This window comes from Puntigrus tetrazona, chromosome 3, assembly GCF_018831695.1.
Source record: "Puntigrus tetrazona isolate hp1 chromosome 3, ASM1883169v1, whole genome shotgun sequence".
Lineage (NCBI taxonomy): Eukaryota > Metazoa > Chordata > Actinopteri > Cypriniformes > Cyprinidae > Puntigrus > Puntigrus tetrazona.
The window spans coordinates 5,019,021-5,044,287 of NC_056701.1; the positions used below are offsets into that span (position 1 = coordinate 5,019,021).

The 25,267-nt window shown below is 37.5% G+C and overlaps 1 protein-coding gene across 14 annotated transcripts in view; it reads right to left on the reverse strand.

Moving 5' to 3' along the window:
• nfixb (nuclear factor I/Xb) overlaps positions 1-25,267 on the reverse strand; it is a 227,670-nt gene that overhangs the window by 27,130 nt on the left and 175,273 nt on the right. For 10 of the 14 annotated variants that reach the window (XM_043235377.1, XM_043235371.1, XM_043235370.1 and 7 more), the window contains 4 exons: positions 4,258-4,320; positions 2,154-2,228; positions 1,708-1,819; positions 988-1,023 (listed from right to left, as the gene is read on the reverse strand). In XM_043235377.1, the coding sequence (XP_043091312.1) occupies positions 988-1,023; positions 1,708-1,819; positions 2,154-2,228; positions 4,258-4,320 (286 nt within the window). The remainder of the gene's footprint in view (positions 1-987; positions 1,024-1,707; positions 1,820-2,153; positions 2,229-4,257; positions 4,321-25,267) is intronic. The other 4 variants (XM_043235382.1, XM_043235384.1, XM_043235383.1 and 1 more) reach the window with 1 other exon arrangement.

Sequence of the window (25,267 nt, forward strand, 5' to 3'; positions counted from 1 at the left end):
TACATTTTTTTATTCTCATTTAAAGGCTTAACTTTAACTTTTCTCGACTTTTTATTTTTTTAAGTTTCAAAAGGAATGTTTCAAAGGAACAGCTCGCCCCAAAAAACCGAACATTTGCTGAATATTTACTCGCACCAAAGCCAAGATGTATTTGAGTTAGTTCTTTCATTGTAAGAGATTTTGAGAAATGTATCATTACAGTCGCTCTTCTGCAGTGAATAGGTGCCGTCAGAACAACTAAAAAACACACAAATAATCCTCAAGTAGTCCAAACAACTCCAGACCATTAGTTAATGCCTCGTGAAGTGAAAGGCTGTGTGCTTGTAAAACACAAATTCTTCATTGGTTTTAAGGTCGTTTAAACTTAAACCGTCACTTCTGAGCGAAATACCCGTCGCGTCCTCCTTCACTCACGTCAAAATTCACTCATATCGGTTTAGATCTGTTTTAGACTGCTTTATTTCTCTTCTGAGTCTGGGTTCTTTTCCTCATAAAAGCAACATTATTATATTTTTGAGCATAGTAATAGTAGTAGTTGGAAGCAACTGTTTTAGTTCAAGCATGATTTTTTTTTCTTACAAACGCACAGCTTTTCACTTCACAAGATGTTAACTGATGGACTGGAGTGGTATGGATAGTTGTGATGTTTTTTGTCAGCTGTTTGGCCTCTCATCCTGACGGCACCCATTCACTCCATTGGCGAGCAAGTGACGTGATGTAACGGAACATTTCTCCAAAACTGTTCTAACGAAGAAACAACCTCTAAAGTAAACCTACATTAAAGGTTGAGTAAATTTTCATTTTTAGGCGAAGTATTGCTTTATAAAAATGATTACACTATAAAGCATTACAACAGAAATGCGTAACAGTCAATCGATGTTTCGAGAGCAAAGGTTATCATAGCAGAATGAGACATTAGATGAGCAAAGACAGCAGAGCGAGACAGCAGAGCTCGAAGTGAATCAGACGACAGGAAGTGTGGAGTACCTCCGCGGGAGACTGGCATACAACTCCATCTCAGTCCTGCAGCGTTTGAAACATGGCGACAAGGCGAGAGAGAGAAGGGACAGGAAAAGAGAAAGATAAAGAGACAAAAATGACAGCAATCAAACAGACAAAGGTGAAAGGCAGAGAAAATAGTAGGATAAAAGATAGACAGAAATATATACGAACAAAGAGAAAAGCAAGAACGCGTGGGAGCTACCGACATGCATTAAACTAGAGAGAGATTAATTCGTAAAGCTGACATGCAAGGGTTTAGTAGTATTTAGTCAGAAACGTAGCAAAGCTTTGTCTCAAAAAAATTCTAACTTTTGCTTTAGTATTTTCTTCTGTTTTTTATATGCATAATATCTGATCTAGTTCTAAAACTCATATTCTAAGCCAAATTATTCATATGCAAATGTGCTGTGCAAATTCATATTTTAAATGTAGTAATTAAATTAAATACATTAAATTTAATGTTCTAAAAAAAGCAACAAACAAAACCAAATGTTGGAGTAGTTGTTTTTAATGTGAGGTTGTGAAAGAGTGCTAGGGGTCTTTAAAAAAAAAAAGTGACATGGATGATATATGCCAATATAATTTTGTTTTATATTTATATTTTAGAAGAGAGCCGACTCACTTTTTGGCATCAAAAATATTTTAAAAATCCTGGCATAAAATGAAAGGAAAGGGAGCTCTGTATGTGTGTGTGTGTGTGTGTACCTGGTCGATGGTGTGGACGTAATAGAGCGGCGACCCAGGTTGATGTTGTAATATCCTGGACTGTCAAGGTCGGCCAGAGAGAAGTTGGGTCCGGCTGCTGTGGCAACTGGTGCTAAATTAGATACAGACAGAGAGATTTCTGATCAGAAACAAACTCTTACCATGGTTTTCGCAATAACATGAAGCAGCGAAACAATGTTTTCAACATTGATAATAATAAGAGCAGCGAATGAGCATATTAGACTGATTTCTGAAGGATCGTGTGACCGTAAAGACTAGCGTGACCATGCTGAAAATTTAGCGATATTAATATATTCCATATATTGTTTTACTTGTAGATTTTTGGGGGCTTATAAAGGGATTTATAAAGGACTTATGATAAGAAGACGAGCATTTCGTTTCAATAAAAAGTTGATATTCAGAAAGACGCTGCTCATGTGACTTACTCTGTGACACACGGACCAGCTCGGCCACGTTCCATACGCCTGACGTCACGAAGCAGTCCTGGAAACTCAAGTGCCCTGGAGAGAAAGAGAAGAGAGGCCAGAAATGAAAACACTACACCGACAAATTATACAAAAAAAAAAAAATCCCGTATTTACTCATCTGCACCTGTCAAACACACGCACACACAAAATAAACTGGGCTCAATTGTCATAAAAAGGCCGGGAGCATATAATTACAGTCATCGGTTGGCATATGTTCTCCGTCTCTAAGGAATAACAGGCTACCCCGTACTTATGGTTAACTCCAACCCAGCACTCCAATCTCAGCTAAAACTTAACGAGGACACTAAAAATGCTTTATGTCACACTTAAGTATGTGTGTGCGATGCTGCATACAAATATACAAACGTATTTGCTTTCGCTGTGCATATGGGCTTTCAATATGTACTTTTGTGTGTGTGGGCAAAACGGGTGAATGAGCCATGCTTCCACACCCATCTGTAGTGCTGGCTGAGGTCAGTGTGTGTGTGTGTGTGTGTGTGTGCGGTTAACCGCAGCGAGGCCCGTGCATGAGCTCAGTGTCGCCCGCGCCGCAGCCATGTGGTTCCCATCAGCCAATCACCGAGTGATTTATGAGCGTTCCACCATTCTCCGTCACAGCCGGCCTAGCAACACTTCACTATAATAAGCTTGGATGGAAATGGCTTTCGCTCACACTCTGTGTTTGTGCGAGAGTCGGGCGAGCATGTGACCTTATTAACGTAAATAAAGCGGCTTACGGTATCAATCGGCCCGTATTTGTGCGCACGGAGGTCCAAGGAGAGCGCGGCTCACCCACAGATCCATCTGCTGACTGGCAGGCAGCGGAGAATGGTGGCTGACACGTTGATTGTGTAGAGTTGGGATTTCATCACGCCGTTTCCACCATTGCTAACCGGAGGTTGCTCGCTCGCGGCATTTAATGACAACTTCGGATGTGATTCTATTGAGTTTAAGTGAACTGCTTCTTGAACAATCAAGGCTCCTCAATAGTTTTTGCTAAATTTTAAGGCTCAGCGAAGAACAAAAAAATCTTGTGGAAGTGCCAGAAGATATTAATAATGACTCTGCAGCGCAGAAGAACCATTATTAGCTTTGGCAAAAAGAGTTCAGTAAACAGTTCTTCAAAGAACCTTTTGTGTGTGTGTGTGTGTGTGTGTGTGTGAAGAACATCAAGAATCCACTATAAAGAAACTGTTTTTGTAATAGTTCTTAAAGCCAATTAAAAATTAAGCATCCCAATAAAGTTCCCCCAAAAGAGCTTTCATTTAAACGTTCTTAAAAAAGTCATTCTTTTCTCAGTGGGAAGAATATTTTATTAATCAGAAGAACCTCTTGTGGAACAAAATGATTCCATGGATATACAAGTTATCTCATGGAACCATAGAATCATGTTGTTCCAAACCTAATATAACGTTCAGCTAGTAGCTAGTGGTTAAGTAGTTAAGCTAAAGGCTGACATTACTTCCTTTAAAAATAAGTGGTGAAAATATCCATAGAACATCTCCTTTTGTTATTCACAACAAAAAATAAAGTTAAAATAAAAGGTTCTTTATTTCCGCTATGGTTCCATAAAGAACCTTTCCATTTGAGAAAAACACTCTTTGGAGCGAAAAAAGGTTAAAATGTTCTTTACGCTATGAAAAAAGAAGCTTAAAAGCTTGTATGAACTTCAAGTTGGACTGTACTTACAAAAACCATAATTTTAAGTCCTACAAAATGTTTTTACTTATGTACCCAAATTCAACGAGCTAGTGAAACTAGTGAAGCTAGTGTGTTTGAGTTTGTTTAGCAATTTTAAAAGGTTACGAACAGATACTTCCAGAACAGAGTTTGTCTGACAAAATTGAGGTTGGATTTTAAGAATCTTTAACTGAGCAGTTCTTTAGAGAACCAAGAAGTCATTTTTGGTTGTTCCATGCACCTTCATATTAAATTCATATGTATTTGAACAAAAGACTTTAACTTCTGGTTTGGCATTAGGCTGTAAAATCCCTTTAGAGCGGTCTAGTGTGTAGTTGTTTGTATGAGTGTGTGTGAGTGTGTTTCATTATGCTTGACCCACCATTGGGCGGAGGCTTGATGTCTGCTTCTCCTTGTTGGTTGGAGTTATCCGATTGTCCAGATTCTGCAAAGCCGACAGAAAGAGAGAGAGAAAGAGAGGAGGAGGAAAAAAAGAGAGCAGATTAAACATGGGACGGCTGGGTTCAGTCCAAAGGTGCCTGAATCAATTAGCAGATGTAGAACATTCTATATATTCTCTGCCAGCACATATTCAATGTAGCGCTGAGACGACACAGCTGGAAATGAGACATGCAAAATGTGCTCCGGTTCTGGATCATTTACATGATATTCAGGCAAAATCTGGACCTTTATACGTGAAATCTGATGTTCTGTCTTGTAGTTAGTTGGTATTTGACTCGTTACACATTATCGTTCAAAACTCTGGCAATGGAGGGTTTTTTTTTTTAGCTTTTTTGAAAGAAGTCTCTTCTGTTCACCAAGGCTGCATTTTTTTGAATAAAATAACTAATATAGTGAAATATTTTTTACAATTTTAACACATGTTTTTTTCTGCGATGCTAATCTGAATTTTCAGCATCAGTCTAAAATGATCAAAAATATTTTTGTGGAAACAGCTTTGAAAGTTGTATTTTAAGTTCAAAAGAACAGCTTGAAACAGAAAGCTTTTGTAACGTTATAAATGTCTATAATTCTCCCCCTTTTGATCAAATGAATGCATTCTTGCTGAAAGTACTAATAAAAAAAAAAAAGTAGATTTGGTAACACGCATTACCATTACTATTGTTCATATTGTTGGTTAGCGAACAAATGTGTAGCCTTAAGTATTAAACACCACAGACTTAAGTAACTCCTCAGATAACACGGATTTCAAGAATCAAATTCTGCCTAGATCGATAAACAAAGATAATACTTTATTATTTTGATTTAACAATGTCATTATCTAGACATAAAGCCACAAAACGGTCTTTCGGCCATGAAACAAGATCTTTAGTCCGGCAATGTAGACCCCAGGTGTGTTAAAAAACACAACTGAGCTTGGTCAGTCGGGTCCAATGAAAAACACAACCGAAACAAACACACACACACACACACACCGGTCCTTTTTAGGCTTGAAGTTGCACCGCTAATCTAAAATCTATAAATCTGCAAAATATACATCCGAGAGCAGCCTGGTGAAACCCAACTCTGCTGTATAGCTCATAAGATGTAGACAAAGGCTGGTGAGCAGCCATCGAGTTGTTTGGACAATGTCTCCGTAGGCTTTTTATCTTAGAAAGTATAGCGATCTTGGAGCGAGACCAGACCCCTGCGGCTGTTTGAATTGGCCGAGACTCACTACCCCCTTTTTTCTATATGCACTGAGGTTTTGACTAACTATAGACCTTAAGAAGGATGTCACTTGGTTACTTTGGCCTTTCTGTCCAGTCTGTTGTGAGTACTGATAAAGGTTTCACCTCTTTAGCCAATCATACTTAGTGTTTTTAGCGTGTTTGCTAGTTGCTAGGAGGGTTCCGGATAGCCGCTTGCTAGCACGAGTCAAAAAAGGCTTCCCTTCTATGATATTCTGGTTTGTAGATTTGCCTCGAAATTGGTGTTTGGCCTTAGCATGCACCGCTAATTATGTGCAGCAGCAGAATGTGGTTTAAAAAACCAACACTATACGTTTTGAAGGAAAAAATGAACACGACAGACCCCTCTTTCCTTCTTTTCTCTCTCTCGCACCCCCTCGTTCGCTTGCTGCTGTTGTTGTATGGAATCCTGGCAGCCATCTTAGCGCTTGGCAGCCATCTTAGCATTGGCGGTACCAGAGCATTCCAGCTAGCTTACAAAAGCACCCACACACAGACGCACTCCTCTCAGAGAGAAAACCTCTCCACCAACGCGCTATACACTAAAAGCCTCACAAATTAAGGTTATTTTCAGCTACTTGTGCTAAACGCTAATTGAGGGGGAAAAATATCGACTCCCGCCGCGTTTTGTTCGCAGAAGCACACGTACTGATACTGTGAGCTGATATGTAAGTAAATGTACTTTAATCGACTCAACAGGATGTAAAACACTATAATCACCTCATGCAATCTCATTCTAAGTGTTCTATATTATATTCCTAACAAAAACTACTATAGTGGTACCATGATATAGTGATGGTATTACTTTGTTTATTTAAAGGGGTTTCAGTCCAGATCTTATTCAGTCCATTCAAAAATATGATTAACTTCTTATATTAACTTATATATATATATATTATTATATTATATATATATATATATATATATATTTATTTATTTTTATTTTTTAATGTTTTCATTTTTATTTTAGCTGAATTTTTTGTAATTCTGTTGTGTGAATTGTACTTTTCTCTCTCTCTCTCTCTCTCGGTTGATTTTATTTCAAGTAACTTAAAGAGTTTCCTATAATAACCCTGGCATTATCAATGTACACTTTTAAAGTAACAAATACCTGCAATTCAATTCATTAAAAGGAGAAAAGTTATTCTAATAAAAATTATGCGACAAGTAAACTTGGCAGTTTAATTAAGGCCACCCACTGATCACATTTTATTGCATTCTACACAATGAATATAGTTGTAATCAGAATCACTATTCTGTTTAATACTCAGGCTACCGATGGATTCTGTGAATTCAAAATGGCTATAAACGGTATTGATTAGCGCCCTCTGGTGGCGTGGAAGTATGAAGCGCAGCTTAAGGAGACGTCTCGGATGACCTCCAATCCAATTACATGGCACATTAGTGAAGCTCACTATGCAGAACTGGACGCGAGTGAATGAGAGAGGCCGCGCTATTGGGCACAGACAAAGCGCAGATGAGCAGGGGGCCAGATCATCAAAACTCAAACACACAAAGGAGACACTGTCCATTATTAGAGCACAGACTCCAGCCTATGGAGTCCAATCAACACCGTTATCAGCATGCAACCACACACACACACACACACACACACACACACACAGCTACTGCATCCAACAATGTTCATGCTAATCCTTATCTTCCCGGCACACACAGTCAAAGGACCCCTGAACACACATGCCAAAGATACTAAGCGACACACACACACACACACACATAATGGCAGTGTTTATATCACGACAAAACTGTCTTCATAATGGTATAACACTTCTCGAGTAAGTTTCAAATGAAAACCATAGTTTGGCAGGGTATTTAAAACTATTATCATCCCTAAACGGCAAGTGTTGATCGTTCACACGCCCATTTCTTAAAAGGCACCAACTAATGACTCATTTAGCATGCAAATATTCATAAGCGACTGCGCTCGTGAGGGCAAACAGATATTTGCTAGTATAATCATGATTTGCTTTGTACTGGTACACTTAATAGGCTTGACCTGTAGGATCTCTAAAAGGTTTTCACCGAGGCATTCTTCACGTTATTGCTCATACTCCGTGTTAGCGAGCTGAACAAACTCCAAATCCTGAATACTCAACTTTGGCACAAACTTGGCCTGCACCGTTTGTGATGTGACTTTTACTGAGCGATGAGATTTATGAAGTGTTAAGCACTCTATAACCACACAAAGCTCCTAGTAGTAACACACTAAAGATCTCGCTGATATCACAATTGAAGCTTCACAAATAAACATTTCATCAGTTTACTGATATGAATGCTTTTATGCGGCAAGGATACGTTAAATGAACATTACATCTTTTAACATTATCAGTAAAGATGTTTATAATGTTACGAAAGATAAAGTATATGCTTTCTGAAGGATCGTGTGACACTGAAGACTGGAGTAATGATGCTGAAAATTCATCTTTGATCACAGGAATAAATTACATTTTACAAAATGTATTAAAATAGAAAACTGTTATTTTCAACTGTAATAATATTTCACAATATTCCTGTTTTTACTGTATTTTTAATCAAATGAATGCAGCTTTGGTGAGCAGACGAGACTTCTTTCAACTTCTTCTGATCCCCGACTTTTGAATGACTGCGAATGTGGAAAGTAAAATAAGAAACTAAAAAAGGGTCAATTATGAATTATATTAACTTCAAATGAAATCGACCCAAATGTATCCTTGCCCTAAAGAGAAAACATTACTTCTCTGTGTGTGTGTGTTTTAGTTGGAGAGGCACGTTAGATCCCCTGGAATCAAACGTCATGGCTTATGATGACAAATACATGGAAAATGTATACCGCATGAAAATGTGCAATGCATTTCCCTCAAAAAAAAAAAAAAAAAAAAAAAAATACAAAAACCCAATGCACGCCTCCACACCTTAGGTACACACACACACACACACACCATGGTGCAGAATGAAGAGGCAGCACAGCTTTTCCAATTGGGTTTTGCTTAAGAGGTTTATCGGTATGTTGCTAAACATTCTGACCTTTTTTTTTAATCCGTAATGCGCTTAAAATGTTCCAAACCCTCCTAATCCCCACGGCGATCCCACACAGATGTTCTCTGAGCTCTTTTATTGGACTTTATTTGAGTATTTGCCCCCCTCCACCAGCACTTATTTATTCATTTCCTATCTTATGAAAGCACACTCCATCCTGTGCCCGCGCCCCCTCAGCCCTGCGTTTCCCAGCAGCCCCTGCAGCGAGTGAAATCAGGCAGCTTGCGCTTTTAAAGGGGGTCTATACCTGCTCCGGACCCCCCCCGGCCGCGCGTTTGTAGATTAATATGTATGTGGACGCTGGCGGGGGGCGGATATGAAATGTGAACGTGTAATGTGGCAGGTGTGTTTAGAGTTTGCATGTAAGCGTGTATGCGTGTGAATATGCACATGGGTATTACGGTGGGAAACTGGGCATGGATTTGTGTTTCCTCTGGCAAATATGAGCGTGTATGTGCATTTGTATGCGTTTGGGCGTGCTGCTGATGCAATCGCTGGCCGCACACACTGCATAGTAAACATCATGTACATGATTACAATATGCATATCCAATGCTAGAGGATGATTTCTTTTTTTATTACCCGAAAATTAAACTCATGTCACTACAAACCGTCTTCCATTGGCCTAAAAAGAAGACGTTTGGTACAGTTTTGAAGCTGCACTTTTACATATATTAAAAGTTAAACACAATTAAAAGCAATGCATGTGATTTTTATGCTACTGTAAGCTATCAAAAATTAACTTAATTTTGACCTATAGCATAATATATAAGCTGCATGGACTATTGTTATGGTGCTTTAATGTCATTTTTGGAGCTTGACAGAGAAAAAAGTAGCCATGGGAACTGGGTTTATAATATATTTTTCGTTATTTAATCCAGTTTCCTTTTTTGTATTTTTTAAGCTTAAGAAAAAAAGGCTTGTGATTTAATTTAATCTTAATTGTATATATTTTTATATATAAAATAGTAAATTAGTTTTTTATACTTGAAGTTGTAGTCACTTATATTAGTATTTATTAATACTTTATTTGCCTTTAATTTATTGTTTAATTCAGTTTCAACCAGAATATTTTTAGTACTTCATCTTAAACTTACTTTACTTCAGTTAGTTTTAAAGTATGTTTTAATCTAAAATTGATATTCTATTTCAAAGCCAGATTTATTTTAATGAAAATGATTTGCAATTATAGTTAATAACACTCTAAGAGAATTATATGATTTTAAGTTAAACCATCATACGCTTTTGCATTAACTTAATCAAAACAATTAATCCAGTTTCAACTTAATTTAAATAATACGAGATTCATCTCAACTTTTAAAGACTTACATTTTCATCTTATTTGATTTAGCTAATAGCTAATCTAAGGCAGCAAGTGATGACAGTTTTTATTTTCGGGTGAACTGTCCCTTTAAGGCTCTTGCGCGTGTTGTGTTTACCACACAAATGTAGATCCTCTACGTTTCTGTTTATGCATGTGTGTGTGTGTGTGTGTGCGTGTGCGTTTGTCTGGCCTGGGTCATGCCAAAGAGGAGCAGGTGTGTAGGGATCTGCCCTGCATCGTCCGCTGCCCATCTGTGTGCCCGTCTGTGCCCGCTCCGTGCCAACTACACACCCGGCGCAGCACAGAAAGACGGCGAGAAGCAGAGCGGGGAGGGGAGGGGGGAATAGAGACGTCCGCAACAGCAGCTTTAACGCAAAAGGAACGTGGACACGCGGTATGGCTGAGAAATGAAAAACTGGATGAGAAGGGGGAAAAAAAATAAAAAGAGAGAGAGAGAAAAACAGAGAGAAAGTTGGCGTGCCGCCCATCTCTTTCATGTTCTGTCCTCTTCTCGTCTGATTAGAGAGATGTAACCAAGCAGCTGGCACGGATAGACACAGTCTGCCGCTCTCAGAGGATAACGGCCAACGTCTAATCTATACATTTACTATGTACACACATCAAAGACACACACACACACACACCTTATCGTAATCTAATCCATTTACTACCCATGCAGAACTGAGCCGAAAGGAGAGCGATAACACACACACACACACATCTGTCCGTGGGTGTTTGTGTGCTGTGATTTCAGCTCTGTCGCCCCAATTTAGCATCTAAAACTTCCATCTGTATTTACACTGATGCAAACGCTGGCAGGAACGCACGCAGTACAGTTTTTAGTGCGTCTGGCGTCAAAATAGCATCACAGCGGTGATCGTGATCAGATCTGGAGGGGTGCAGTGACTCTCGATGGCCACCAGGGAGCGGAGGGCACAGGAGAAGAGGGTTCGCTGACCTCAGGAAGGTAAACGTCGGCCTGAAATAAACCGTGTTTAGAGTGAAACATATGTGGTCACAGTGAAATGGCCTGGGAGGGGAGCTGGAAGAAAACCCGATGACGTGCTGCACCTCAAAGAGAATCTAAACGACTTTCTATAATGTTTGCTTTCTTTTGAACTCCCAAGATGTACTGCTGCTCGAACGTTTGGGGTTGTAAGATTTTATGTTTTTGAAAGAAGTCTTTTTATGCTCACCAATGCTTCATTTTAATAGACCGTTCTGCCAAATGTAAAATCTGGCCATTGTTTACTCACTTTTGTGTCATTCTAAACTTTTATAAGTTTTATTCTTCTGTGGACCTTAGAAGAAGATGTTTAGTACAGTGTACAAGCTGCACCTTTACAAACACGCAGATGCCATTAAAAGCTATCTATGTGACTTTTACTCAGTATTAAGTCTTCTGAGCCATTAAAATGTGCTGGTCACCTGAGCAGCCATTACAATCTTGTTCCTGAAGCGTTTAAAAATTACTATATATTTTTGTTATTTAACCTTTCATAGTTTAAGTTGTTTTACTTATGTTGTGTTATTTTATTTAAGCTTAAGAGAATGCTTTTTTCTGCAGTTCTTTTCATCTTCATTTTAGCTTTAGCATAAAATTTATATGTTTATTTCTATATTTTGATTAGCTGCAATTAAAAAAACGGTTCTATTTGAATATGTTTTAAGCTGTACTTTTTTTACCCATCTGAATCATTATAATGTGATGATGTTCTTCTCAAAAACATTATTGTTATCAATGTTATTATTATTATTAGTCGTACATTTTGAAATATCACAAATGTCTCCGCTCTCGCTTTTCATTAATTTAATGCATTTTTTTCTGAATTAAACTACTTTTTCTTAACAAACATAAATTAATACAAATAAATAAAATCTTACAAACCCCCCCAAAAATTCTAAAAGTCTAACAGCATCAAAACACAATTCATATCTGTTTTCTTAGACACCTGACTTGGTGTAGTGCTTCTTGCCTGAGCGTACTCCATTAATAAATGTTAACTTTCTAAGTCTGCAATGTCTTTTGTCTGGACGACTGTTTTCATGGGAGAGATTCATAATCACAGAAACCCGATTTCAGAAACTACAAATCAGGCGTAACCTGAAATAATGGGGTTCTGGCATGATTGTTTACAGGCCGAAGTATGTGAACTATGCTAACAAGTCAGCTTGTATATCAGAGTATAAAAGATGTGAGAATGATACGTACGTGTGTGTGTGTGTGTGTGTGTGTGTGTGTGTGTGTGTGTGTGTGTGTGTGTGTGTGTGTGTGTGTGTGTGTGTGTGTGTGTGTGTGTGTGTGTGTGTGTGTGTGTGTGTGTGTGTGTATCATGTGAGGCGGGATCTGCCAAAAAGAGAGATTGAAACCGAGAGAGAGACAGACAGGCAGAGAGACGTGGCTGAGCTGTGGGAACGTCCGATCTTGCCAAGAAAGTGGAGCAGAGGGAGTGTAGAAGGAAGAGTGAAAGAGAGACGTGGTGGCTGAGATCACAGACACTGAGAGAGAGAGAGAGAGAGAGAGAGAGAGAGAGAGAGAGAGAGAGAGAGAGAGAGAGAGAGAGAGAGAGAGAGAGAGAGAGAGAGAGAGAGAGAGAGAGAGAGAGAGAGAGAGAGAGAGAGAGAGAGAGAGAGAGAGAGAGAGAGAGAGAGAGAGAGAGAGAGAGAGAGAGAGAGAGAGAGAGAGAGAGAGAGAGAGAGAGAGAGAGAGAGAGAGAGAGAGAGAGAGAGACAGACAGATAGACAGAGAGAGAGAGAGACAGAGAGAGAGAGAGAGAGAGAGAGAGAGAGAGAGAGAGAGAGAGAGAGAGAGAGAGAGAGAGAGAGAGAGAGAGAGAGAGAGAGAGAGAGAGAGAGAGAGAGAGAGAGAGAGAGAGAGAGAGAGAGAGAGAGAGAGAGAGAGAGAGAGAGAGAGAGAGAGAGACAGAGAGAGAGAGAGAGAGAGAGAGAGAGAGACAGACAGATAGATAGACAGAGAGAGAGAGAGAGAGAGACAGAGAGAGAGACAGAGAGAGAGAGAGACAGAGAGAGAGACAGAGAGAGAGAGAGAGAGAGAGAGACAGACAGACAGATAGATAGACAGAGAGAGAGAGACAGAGAGAGAGAGAAAGAGAGAGAGACAGACAGACAGAGAGAGAGAGAGAGAGAGAGAGAGAGACAGACAGACAGACAGACAGAGAGAGAGAGAGAGAGAGAGAGAGAGAGAGAGAGAGAGAGAGAGAGAGAGAGAGAAAGAGAGAGAGAGAGAGACAGACAGAGAGAGCATTCACACCCTGACCTTACATCTTCATGTCTTCATTCTGTCATTATGGCTCACAGAAGAGATCGTGAGATTGAAATATTGAAAGCAGAATGAGGCAAATAGTGAGAGCTATCAAATTAAATGTCCAATTCTGCTGTCTGCACCACACTGACTTCACAAAAGGGATTTTTATATAAACAGAAAGCATTTAAAGCATGTTAAAAACTCAGCTTTAATGTTTCAAATAAAATATCAAACTATTGGTGAGATATTCAGCATAACAAACATATTTATGTAAAAAATAAAACGACATACTTATTCTGATATCTACTTATTAAAATACTGAAAATCATTCTAATTAGTTGTCATACTAAATGAAATTAAATACGATATATTAATAAAATAATATACATAATTTTTTTTCTTTTGTCGTTAATATTTGTCATTTACATATAAAACTGTCGTTTAAATAAAAATATGAATTAATTTAAATTAAGCATCCATACCATCCAAACCACTTTGTATAAAAGTATTAAAAAACCTGCATCTAACTACACTTACTGTTAATTGTAAATATAACAAGTGTCTGAAGAGTGCTTTAGAAACTGGATAAACACGCAGTAAACTACAGAAGCTGGTGGCTTCACGTGTCAATCAGTGGAAACGGACACTTCTTGGCCACAATCAGATGTAAAGTGGACCAGGCTTTATGCCGAGACTCGACCCTCTCTTTGTTTCAGGAAGTCCATCTGGTTTTCCTGTGTGGTCTTCCCCCTTCATCACACCATTACATAATGCGCCCGTAAAGTACCATTCACGCAGCACTTCTCTCCAACGTATTCCAGCGCAGCATCTCAACAACACAAACCAGCCTCACGGAGAACAACGACACGACTGAACTCCGGTCGGCTACACAACTGCACGACTAAAGCCACCGAATCCAGAGCAAGTTCACCGTGGCAGCTGAAAAGCCTCGCCGGAGAGCCGGAGAGCATTTATTTGGGCTGGTAAACACGCAGATAATCACTCCAAACTGAGTGGAGGTGTTTTACGAGCGCTGTAAAACTACACACAAACACATAAACTAACGGCTGTTAAAGAACGCATGTGCTTATTTTAGCTGATGAGGGTCTGAGTAGCAGAAAGAGACACGGAGAGATGGCGAAAGAGGAGCATGGGATACAGCCGATGAATGAACTAGATAATACTGTAGTTAAACTATAGTCAAACAATTAAAGTTAGCTGCTTAAGATATGAGCCCAGTGTCTTTTAAAACGCATTTCTGAGCATGATTTGCGTTGAGAATAGCATTTGTGTGGCAATTACAAATAGGGTGACATTTGGATAAACTTACATTATTAATAACTAATAAAGTAGAATTTATAAAATACTGTATAAAGAACTTGAATTAATAATTTTTTATTAATTCTATTGCTGGTTAAGTAAAATCAAAATGTAAAAAACTATTTAATAAAAAATTCATATATATATTTTTTTATTTAAATAAAAAAGTAAAAAAAGTGATGTGAAATGTTGTCTTGGCAAATAAAATATATATATATATATATATATATATATATATATATATATATATATATATATATATATATATATATATATATATATATATTTTTTTTAATTGTATTGGGAAATAACTTAATGTATATAAACATAAGTTACTAAAATTAAATCTGAAATTAAAGATTAAAAAGACTAATACAAAATGACAAAAGCACATATAAATTACTACATTTTAAAATATAAAAAGCCAATACATAAAAACACAAAAATTTACATTATTAAATTGCAACACTGTTTTTCCTCTTAATTTTAGCTTTTAACTAAATCAATGATATAAAAGCGTTTTCAGAAGCTGAAAAAACAAAGTAAACAAAAACTAAAATTAAGCAAGATAAAACAAAGTATCACATCAGATAACAAAAATGAAGGTATATTAAATGTCATCAGCAGCCCTTTGAATCTCAGTGTGATGAGACATCCCACCTGCAGACGGCGATACAGTGTGACAAGCTCCTTCCACGACTGAACTAAATGGAGAAGCAACAGATTGCGTGAAAAAAAGAAAAAAAGAAAACTGTAGCATGTGTGTATGTGTCCGAGCATTATCTCATGATCTGATAGGGTGAACAAATAAACACGTCTAGACTTTCTATTTTCCTTAAAAGCCTTGAGTGTCAGCCAGGCCCGCACACACACACACACACACACACACACACACACACACACACACACTCACTTCCTTCAGCTACGTTCCCCATATCATAGCACAGAAAGATTAGCTGATACACGGCACCATGAGAAAAACACACGACCCGAGCAGACGGACCTCCTCATGTCATACGGAGGAACGTGAGAACGGGACGGTTTCCTGGAGAAGCCAGTGAGAACAAACCATGCATAAAAAGCAATCGTCTGCTTTCTTAAGCATGAGATTCTAACGTAAAGTTTGACCTTTTATCAAAATAAAACAACTAATTGTTACCGATTACCCCATTTTATGCCCTGGAAACGTCACATTACGGAACCGAAACGGATTTTGAACAAGGAAAAATATTCTTTGCACTCTCTAGTGGCTTTAAGGTCATTTGAGGAGATCCGTTTAGCGTGTGATTTAGCTTTTAGCGGCTCACCATCGATCCTCGAGCTAATAGATTTCCATCATCTATCAATCCACTTATGAAACTGAAATAATGTAATCTAATCCGGTCTGTACGGGCGCAGAGTTAAGCCCGTATCTCATCTGTCTTTGGGCCTGTTGGAGCAGATAAGACGTTAATGCTCTCGGCTCGTTCGTCAGGACGGCACCTCCGCGATAAGAGAATATTAAATCAGATCTCGTGTCAGGAGGTCATGCGTCAAACTCATCCCGCTCATAAACAGCAGGTTAAATCTCTCTGTCTGTCTCGCAGGAATGAGGAGCGCTGGCAAGAGCGCTCGCTGAGAGGAAACAGAATCAAACCCTGAAGATCCGTCACAGTCATCCTCCCAAACACCTCCTTACAAACGCTCTTATCTATACGGTCAAAGTGGACACGGACTATGCCTTCTTCTATTCCGCTGCACTACTTTCTCATTGTTTTTCTATGTACACGTGTGCTGGATGGACACGTTTAGCGCTCGTGTTTTGCGATATCCCCCAAATGAGCACAAGTTCAAGTTTTTTTTTAAAAAAAGAGGCGTTTTTTCCTCCACCCCGCTGCTTGTGACTCGTGTTTTTCAAAGCAAATACGTTGTGTGTGAGTGACCGCTAGAGCTGCATGATTGAGGGAAAAAAAAATATATAATTGTGTTATTTAAGATTAAAACGTGCGATTGCGATCTGCGTTGTGATTAAAGCAGCTCCGGGTTTGCTGTGCTTGCTTGCAGAGCTCTAGAATTTGGGTAATATTTAATGTATTATTTTAATGTATCTATGTGTTATTTATTAATACATATATGTATTATACTCGGTACTGAGCACAAACGTTGAACAAAACAAAACAACAAAATAGTGTTGCTATTGTGTTGTGCGCACGTAAAAAAAAAAATTAACAAAAGTATTATTACTAAAAAAATAATAAACAAAATAGTTGTAATATTTAGTAATATTTAAAGTAAAATAAAATTAGAATTTTTAATAATAATAAAGTTATTCAATTGCTATCAACAATTATCACTATTGTAATATTTTACCGTAAAACACTTACTGTTAATGATCAAAATTATTATTATTACAAATAAAAATAAACAATCTGTAAGATATAAAACATATATATAATATATATATGTAATAAAACATATATAATATATATAACAAAAACATACATATTAAATATATAGTAAAAATAAAAAGTAAAATTTTTTTGCTTACAGTACAAGTATTAATATATAAATTACAATATTAAAATCTACGGCTCTTTTCTGAAACTCAGAAATGGGCTCTTTATCTGAACATTCAAAAATTTCCAAATGTTAAAATCACCAATTTTTTATATTTTAGTGAAAATACACAGGGAGCTAACCTTTTTTTCCCTATTGACCACAGCTGGTTTATAAATGCATTTATTAATTTAATGAATATAAATATAAAAAGTTTTGTTTAACACTTTATATTCATCTATACAATAGTGTGCTCTATTCTGAAGTTATTTCATAGCTTCACCAGAGGAAAACACTGAATTTAAGTCGTAATTCACTGAACATTTCGTCGTCAGCCATCGTTTTCCACAACCCGTTTTCACTGTATGACAAAGCACAGCCAATATACATTTACTAAAAGGCTTATTTGGTGTTCGATCCTGGTGCACCCAGGGTCATAAAATCATTTTGAGGGGCATGAAGGTGCAAACTGACGTTTTTTGTGTGTACCGTCCCTTTAAGAATCTCAGCCTGGGAAGACAATTCAGAGTGAAGTGCACAAAAACGCAAGCGTACTGTATCTCATAGAAGTAATACACCTTGAGCTATTTTACCAGCTAGATTAACAAAAAAGCAAAGTGGAGAGTTGCAGGAAAGTCTGAGGAACTTTGGGAGCGTGTCGACGGCGGAGAGAGGCAGACAGATAAAGAGAAAGAGAAAGAGAGAGAGACAGAGGGGCTGAGGTATATGTTGAGACGAGGGGCTGCATCTGTTTGGCTCCTGCTCCATCGGAGTCTAGTGTTTCACACTACGCCTCTGGGATCTGCCATTCCAGCCAACGCTTTATGAAAAACAGCTTTGGAAAGAGATAGAGAGAGAGAGACACAGAGAGAGACAGATATGGGAGGACAAGGGGGTGAGACTAAAACAGGAAAAGCAGAGGAGGTGTGAGGGAAAAGTGATGGAGGAAAAGAAAAAGTAGGTGGAGGGATGCGACAGCGAGACAGAAAAAGAAAAACAGATGAAAATGCGGAGAGACGTGTATGTGTGTGAGCAGAGACCTGAATGAATGAAATTAAATAAGACTGACAAGCCAGAAATACTCAGGAGCTACACAGTTATGTTAATCTGCTCGATTCTCACCCGTTTTCTGCACTTCTAACTTTGAGGAAAAACCGATGGATTTCTTTGGAATGGAATATTCTCTGACTGCAATTTTGTGGAATAGAATCGAATAGAATACAGTTTAACGTAGAATGCAAACATGACAATATTAGGCTAAATATTTACTTTACTTTTTTGCTCGCGTGATCAAAGTAGCTTGTGATGAGAATAAAATTAGTTTTAGTGATGCTAAACGAAAGCTAAGTTACAATTGACAAAAAATAAAACTTGTTTTCTCGACCTCAACAAAAGAGAAAAAGTAAGGGCTCCCTGCAGTTTTCCACCGAAATTAAAGCTAAATAAACTAATAAAGTTATTCAATTTGTAATTTCAAAACTGTACTGTAAAATTAAATTTTTAGCACTTTTTATATTGTTATTCCTTATACTATTTTATAGCCGTATTAAAATGAAGTCACAATTACAACATTTTAATGTATACTAATACTTTTTTTTTTTTTTACCTTAGTTCATTAAATTATGTAGTTTAAGTTTATTAAGTAATTTAATAATTGCACTAAGCAATATTAAGAATGCCGGCTTATTTTAAAAATGACATGACAACAAATTAAATTAAAAATAAATAAATGCTTAATTGTTTATTTTACAGTTAATTTTTTTTTCTTTATTAATATTGTTATTATTAATACTTAGAATATTATTATTTTAATAGTTATGTTGAAATGCAATCAAAAAATGTTTTTGGACAAACTCTGCAGCCACATTAAGAACAAAAAAGAAGCAAAAATGTAACAACAACAAAAAAAAAATCATACAGTGCTAATGAGTAAACCGCCCCTGATCTCTCAAACCTGTCTTAAAGAGTGCAATGTGTGTATTTGTGATAAAATGTCAGCCTACGAAACGGGAAATTGGAAAGTCTGTTGAAATGCACTCAGATAAAACAAGCTGCAGAGAGAGAAATGGAGAAATCCAATGATATCGTGAGTAAATGGTGTATTTTTACGAATCTTAATCAGAAACAGAGGAGCTGAGCAAAGTTTACATGTGCTAATAGAAGCGAGATGTGAGAGTATGTACAGTACACACACACACACACACACACACACACTACAGCTGCCACTGACAAAATGGACTGGAAAAATCAGATTGCAAAGTTGGAAATGCACTTGGTTCATGATTCACTTCTAGCTCCCACCCTGTTCCTCCCTCTCTGCTCTCCTCCATTGCCTTTGCTTTTCTTTCTGACTCTCTTTTTTCTTTCTCCCAACTATGTCTTATGGTCATACAGACGAGCAGACATCTATTAATATAAAAACCAAAACATGAAACATCAAACCAGACAGAGAACATCACCATAAGCAGGAGAAGAATGAAAAAAATGATCAAGGAAAAAGTGCCAAGAAAAAAAAAACAAAACTAATAGCTGAACAAACATATCTTGATCTGGAAAGGCCACATCCTTCTCTCTATTGAATACAACATCATGTAAGTTATGCAAGTACAATTTTTAGGGGTGAACCTAACAATTCTGCATGTAAAATGCTTTATAATGATTATTTATTATATTATTAAATAATATAAAGCACTTTCAAAGGACTTTTATTTTACCACAATTTTAATGATGCTGAATTTAAAACACAAGCCTATAAAATAAACAGACTTTTATTTTATTTAAAGTAATGAAACTGGACAGATTTTATATTAATAATGATAACGCTTTAGAATAGGGTTCATTAGTTAACATTAGCTGCTTACTATAGTTAACATGAAGAAAGAATGAACAATAGTTTCTTAATTCATTTATTAATATCGGTTTACTGCGACATTAATGCATTATTAAAATCAACAGCTGTGCTTGTTAGCAGTTGATGCGCTCTGAACTGTATTATCATTAACCAACATCAAGACAGATTAATAAATAGTGTAATAAAAGTATTGTTCATTTTTTGTTAACTAAACGGAACCTTATTGTAAAGTGTTACTTTAATATTAAATAGCAAAACACAATTTTTCTTTTCATTTCCATGCAACAGAATCAGATATAACTGATTGTCCAAAAACTGTATAATCCGGCAAAGCTATTATTACCAGAGCAGGTGAGCAGAGCATGGGGTCTGCATCAGCTGCACTACAATTGCAAACAGGAACAAGTATACTACGTAGAAATGTATCTAGAAAAATGTACAAATATATAAAATAATCATTGCTAATTATTTGTAATCTTAATTTAAAGTAACTTCATTATAAAAATAGACCTACTAAAAAGTAACAAGTCATTAAGTGGAAATGCCAAATCATCTTAATAGTGCAAATAATTGATCTTTTTAATAATATATTGTTGCACATCGTTTGGTCCTTGTTGAGTGTTGTATTTTCCAAATATAACAGGATTAGTTTGATTAACCATTCGGTTTGTAATGCATACCAAACCGAAAGCCTCATACCAAACAATTCAATACATATACGTGCATAGTTACACTAATATATATATATATATATATATATATATATATATATATATATATATATATATATAACCAATGTTTTATGGGTTTTTTTGTCAGTTCCTGATACCTGATGCATTCATTATTTTGGTTAGAAGTCTTGCAGAGTGAGGCCCTGCTCTTGAACTGAACTCAAACTCATCTCCAGGTTGCGTGAGCCGTGAGTTGATGTAAGCAAGACCTCCTGAAGACCTCTATCTGTCTCCATCACTCCCCCTAAGCTCTGTGCTGACCGCCCTCTGACCAAGTCGACGACCCCTGTCGCTCACGTCTCCTCCTCCTCATCCTCTTCTTACAAACCTAATCCTGCGGAGCTTTACATCTTAAACCGCCCAGAGCCTGAGCACTTGAGACGCCAAAGAAATTAAAAAACGGTTCTTGAGTGTACGAGCTGCATCAAACGACATGACGACTGCTTCTCATCTAAACACTCTGAAATAGGCTCGTGTTCTCCCGACTATCCCACCCTCTCTGCACCAGTCAGATCGCTCTCTTTCGCTCGTGGCCCGTGTCTCTGGCCAATATCGCCGCTTGCTGGAACGCTTCATTATATCAAATTTACAGGCGGTGGGTTCTGGCCAGGTGGACCAGAGGGCCGCAGGAACACCTCACTCATATGAAGTCACTTCAAATCAGCTCTAGTGAAAAAGAGCTGCCTCCTGGACAACACAGATATACAAACCCTTGCTGCGTACCCATAATGCATTTGACATTTGTGACCCTGTACCATAAAACCATTCGGTGTAAATCTTTCAAAATTTAGATTTATGCATCTGACTAAACAAGCTTTGCACTGATGTACTGATGTCAGGATGGCACAATATTTGACCGAGATACATTTAATTACAAATCTGGAATCTGAGAGTGCAAAAAATACTGAGAAAATCACCTTTAAATTTATCCAAAAAAGTTCTCAGCAATGCATATTATAAATCAAAAATTACATTTCAATATATTTATGGTAGGAAATTTACAACATATCTTCTTGGAGCATTATATTAATTATTACCCTAAAGATTTTTGGCATTGATGATTTTGATTCATACAATGTTTTTTTGTCTTTTGCCACAAATATATCCATGCGACTTAAGACACATATTTGAAAAGAAGAAATACAGTGAACCAATGATCAGAAACCGAAACAGACCAGAGAAACAGACCTTGAAACAAATAATGGCAAAAAAAAAAAATGCTGAAATTATGCTGAAAATTCAGCATTTCATCAAAGGAATAAATTACATGGTAATATCTATTCAAATAGAAAAGATTTTAAATCGTAAAAAATATACTATATATCGTAATAATTACTGTAGTTTTTAATCAAACAAATGCAGTCCTGATGAGTGTTTTTTTTTCTTTTTCTGGGTGTGCAGTGAATAAATTATAACCCACGATGCTGCTTCCAGTATCACAAACGTGTAAACCACTGTCCCGCCTGACGGCCTTTAGAGGTTTCGGCGATGTGAATGTTTGCGTTTGTTTCTGAGCACAGGCGGTGCTAGAGTTCTGGAGTCAAACCAAAGCCCTAAAGTTAAATCCACTGGGTTATGTAAGGTAAAGCTCTAAATCTCCCAATGCCTGATGTTATATATTACTGTAATTGCAAATGAAAAAAAATCCCTGAGGAGGGAGGAGGAGGAAAAGGAGGAGGAGGAGCAGGGGGGTCCAGAGAAAGAGTGGGAAATGAAGAGAGAAACGCTCGGCTAATGCAACAGGTTTAGTGATGACCTACTTTTAGCAGGAGGAAGAAAGTAAGAACTATTTACTCATCCTCGTGTTGTTGACTTAAGTTCTTCCATGTTTAGCAAAATGTTGCAGGTGTTTGTTTCCATACAGTGAAAATTAAAGCCTGTCAAACTCTGAAAAGGCACCATAAAAGCGTCTGAATTCATTCCATACGGCTTCTGCACTATATTACAGCTCTCAGTGTGTTTTTTTTTTTTTATAATTGTTGGACTGAAACGTTTTATGCAGTTTCTGCCAAAATGTCGAACTCAGCTAAAGGTTTCTTCAAGAGCGCTGCAGTGATGACGCATTTTTGCAGGCCAACCCAGATGTTAATGTCATCCCGGTTCCCTCGACTAAAACCCAGTAGGATGTTTCCATTGACTTTTGAATTATTGCGTAAAATAAGCTCTCATAGCAACAAAAGTTTATGATACTTAAACGCACTGATAATACGATCACTTTTAAAGCCCAAGCACGATTGCTAAAAGTAAAAAGCTCAAATGTAGGTTATAAACAAACTCGCAAAACTATTAAGCTTTCGGCAACTCCTTCGGAAACCGTTCTCCGTGAAAGTTTAGAACCGTTTGAAAGAACGTGATTATGAACACAATGAGGCTGTAAAAGTGGGCTGATGATGAGTTTTCCTGTTCGGCATGATGTCTTTTTATGTCCACAACAACCTCCATAGTCCAATTTAGTCACTTGTTGGCAGTTGAAGACAAGTAATAGCTTAAAATAATTCGCAAAAGGGTATTACTAATGTCGTAGAATAGTGAAATGTGAAAATATATCTTGTTTTTTCACTCGTCTCGCACAAAGCTACTGTATGGTTTCAGAAGAGGAGGGATGCAAAATGAAGTCAAATAAATTTGAGTTTTTGTGTACAATAACGGAGTTCGAATATTAAGCCACACCCACTTTTTCCTGCTATAGGCCACACCTTCTGGTGGCACTCAGGAAAAAAGCTCTACGTCTCCTGGTTGTTTGTAAACAAGTAATGAGGGAGCAGGACGTTATTGTCGACATGCTGGACCTTCGCAAATTCAAGAATTGTTTTTTGAGCTTGTGATCGAGTTAGGAAGTCTGAAACATCACAAAAGAGGAAAGGATCGCAGTCTGGTGTGCTGACATGAAGAAAGTATCCAATCAGCGGCTTCATTAGGGCAACCGGAGAGCTTCATCATCATTAAAGTCTCCTTCAGCGCTCGTCTTGCCTTCTGGATGGGATAATTCACCATGTGATTTCACTTACGGTGGATTACGCCTCACATCCAACTGGAAAGAAGATCCAGCAGAGGTCTGCCCGAGCCCTCATTTCTCTCATCTCGTCTTTTCGCTCTCCTTTGTGGGAGCCGCGAGATGAAAAGAGACTCTCCTGTATATTTTGTCCTCGTTTTAAATTGCACCGTTTTCCGAACTGCAGATGTGGGCAGCTGACCGCAGCTACCCCCGGATCGGCCGTTCTCAACGAGGAAATACAACAGGGAATGGAAAGAACAAGAAAAAAAAACAGCGAAGCACTTCCTATCTCATACTGTATAAACAGGACGAGCCCCACACATAAAGAAGATGAAGAGAGAAAGACTGGGATATCTAGCGCACTTGAGTTTCTCCAACGCTTTATAATTTCTCTGCTGTTATCATTCTGACAGAGCTCTGGCAACCAGAACCATGCTGTTATAGTGAAACTCCTCCAACTGTAATTAGAAATCAAGAATATATAAAAAAAAGTTTGATTGATCAAAAGAAAACGACCCTTTAAAAGAAAGATTTATCCTTTTGAATGTTTTCATGGAAGATTTTAGAGAAAGAGTTCCCAACAAAGATTGATGGATGAAAGAAAAAAGTCTGAAAAATATATTAAAAAAAAAGAATGAATGTTCTAAGTTCAAAATATTTGAACGTTTGAAATCCAATATCTTTGAATGCTCTTTTAGAAAAAAGAAAAACCTTTGAACAAATTTTGAAAAAGATTTTTTTTTTAAGTTTAAATAAATGTAAAAATATAAAAGAAATCTGAAGAAAACTCACAAAACATTGACAGATCGAAAGAAAAACATTTGAATGTTTAAAAGAAAGAGTAAAGAAAAGAAAGATTAAAATAGAGTTTTATAGAAAAAAAAAAAAAAAAAGAAATGTTAGGTTAGCAAAGAAAGGAAACATTTACAAGAGGAAACTCACTCTGTGAAGTTTAAAAGAGAATAAAAAGAGAATAAATAATTTTCAATAGAAGCTGAAGAAAAATGTAAAAACATTTCCTGAAGTGTATGAACGCAGTTGCTCAATTTTTCTACAGTCCTTGCACAGCGACGATCTGAAGAAAATATCAACATGTAACATCATAACGTTTATACCTAGCCACCTTATATAGAGACACAGCCAGTTTCATACCATATAGACATCTGAAAAGAATTTCAGTACGTTCACCACAGCAATACAAGAAAGCATGCCAAGAATGAACGACAGGGCCTTATATTTATGTCCCATCAGATTTCAATCAGGTACGAAGGCAAATCAACTAAGATTGCACTACCTCATGACCAGCGTACAGCATTAGACCTGCTCTGCTATCAGATCTGTACAGAGAGCACAGGCCCTGCTGGAGTTTAATTAGCTTTCAGAAAAGCACATCAAAGTCTTTCAGTGAATAGCGAAGTGAACATTTTGTTTCTGTAGAGTGACTGGGCTGAGCGTCTGCATTGAGCCTGCAGTGAAAATCTTCATTACGCCCATACAGCAGCGACAATGGAGCTCGTCTGCCGCTTCAAACACAAGGTGCCTGACAGCAACTCAAAAGAGGAACGTCTCATTCAGGTCAGGGAACGGAGGCAGTCTGGAGAATGAGAGCTATGACTCCACAACATCTCTCTCTCACTCCAGAGAG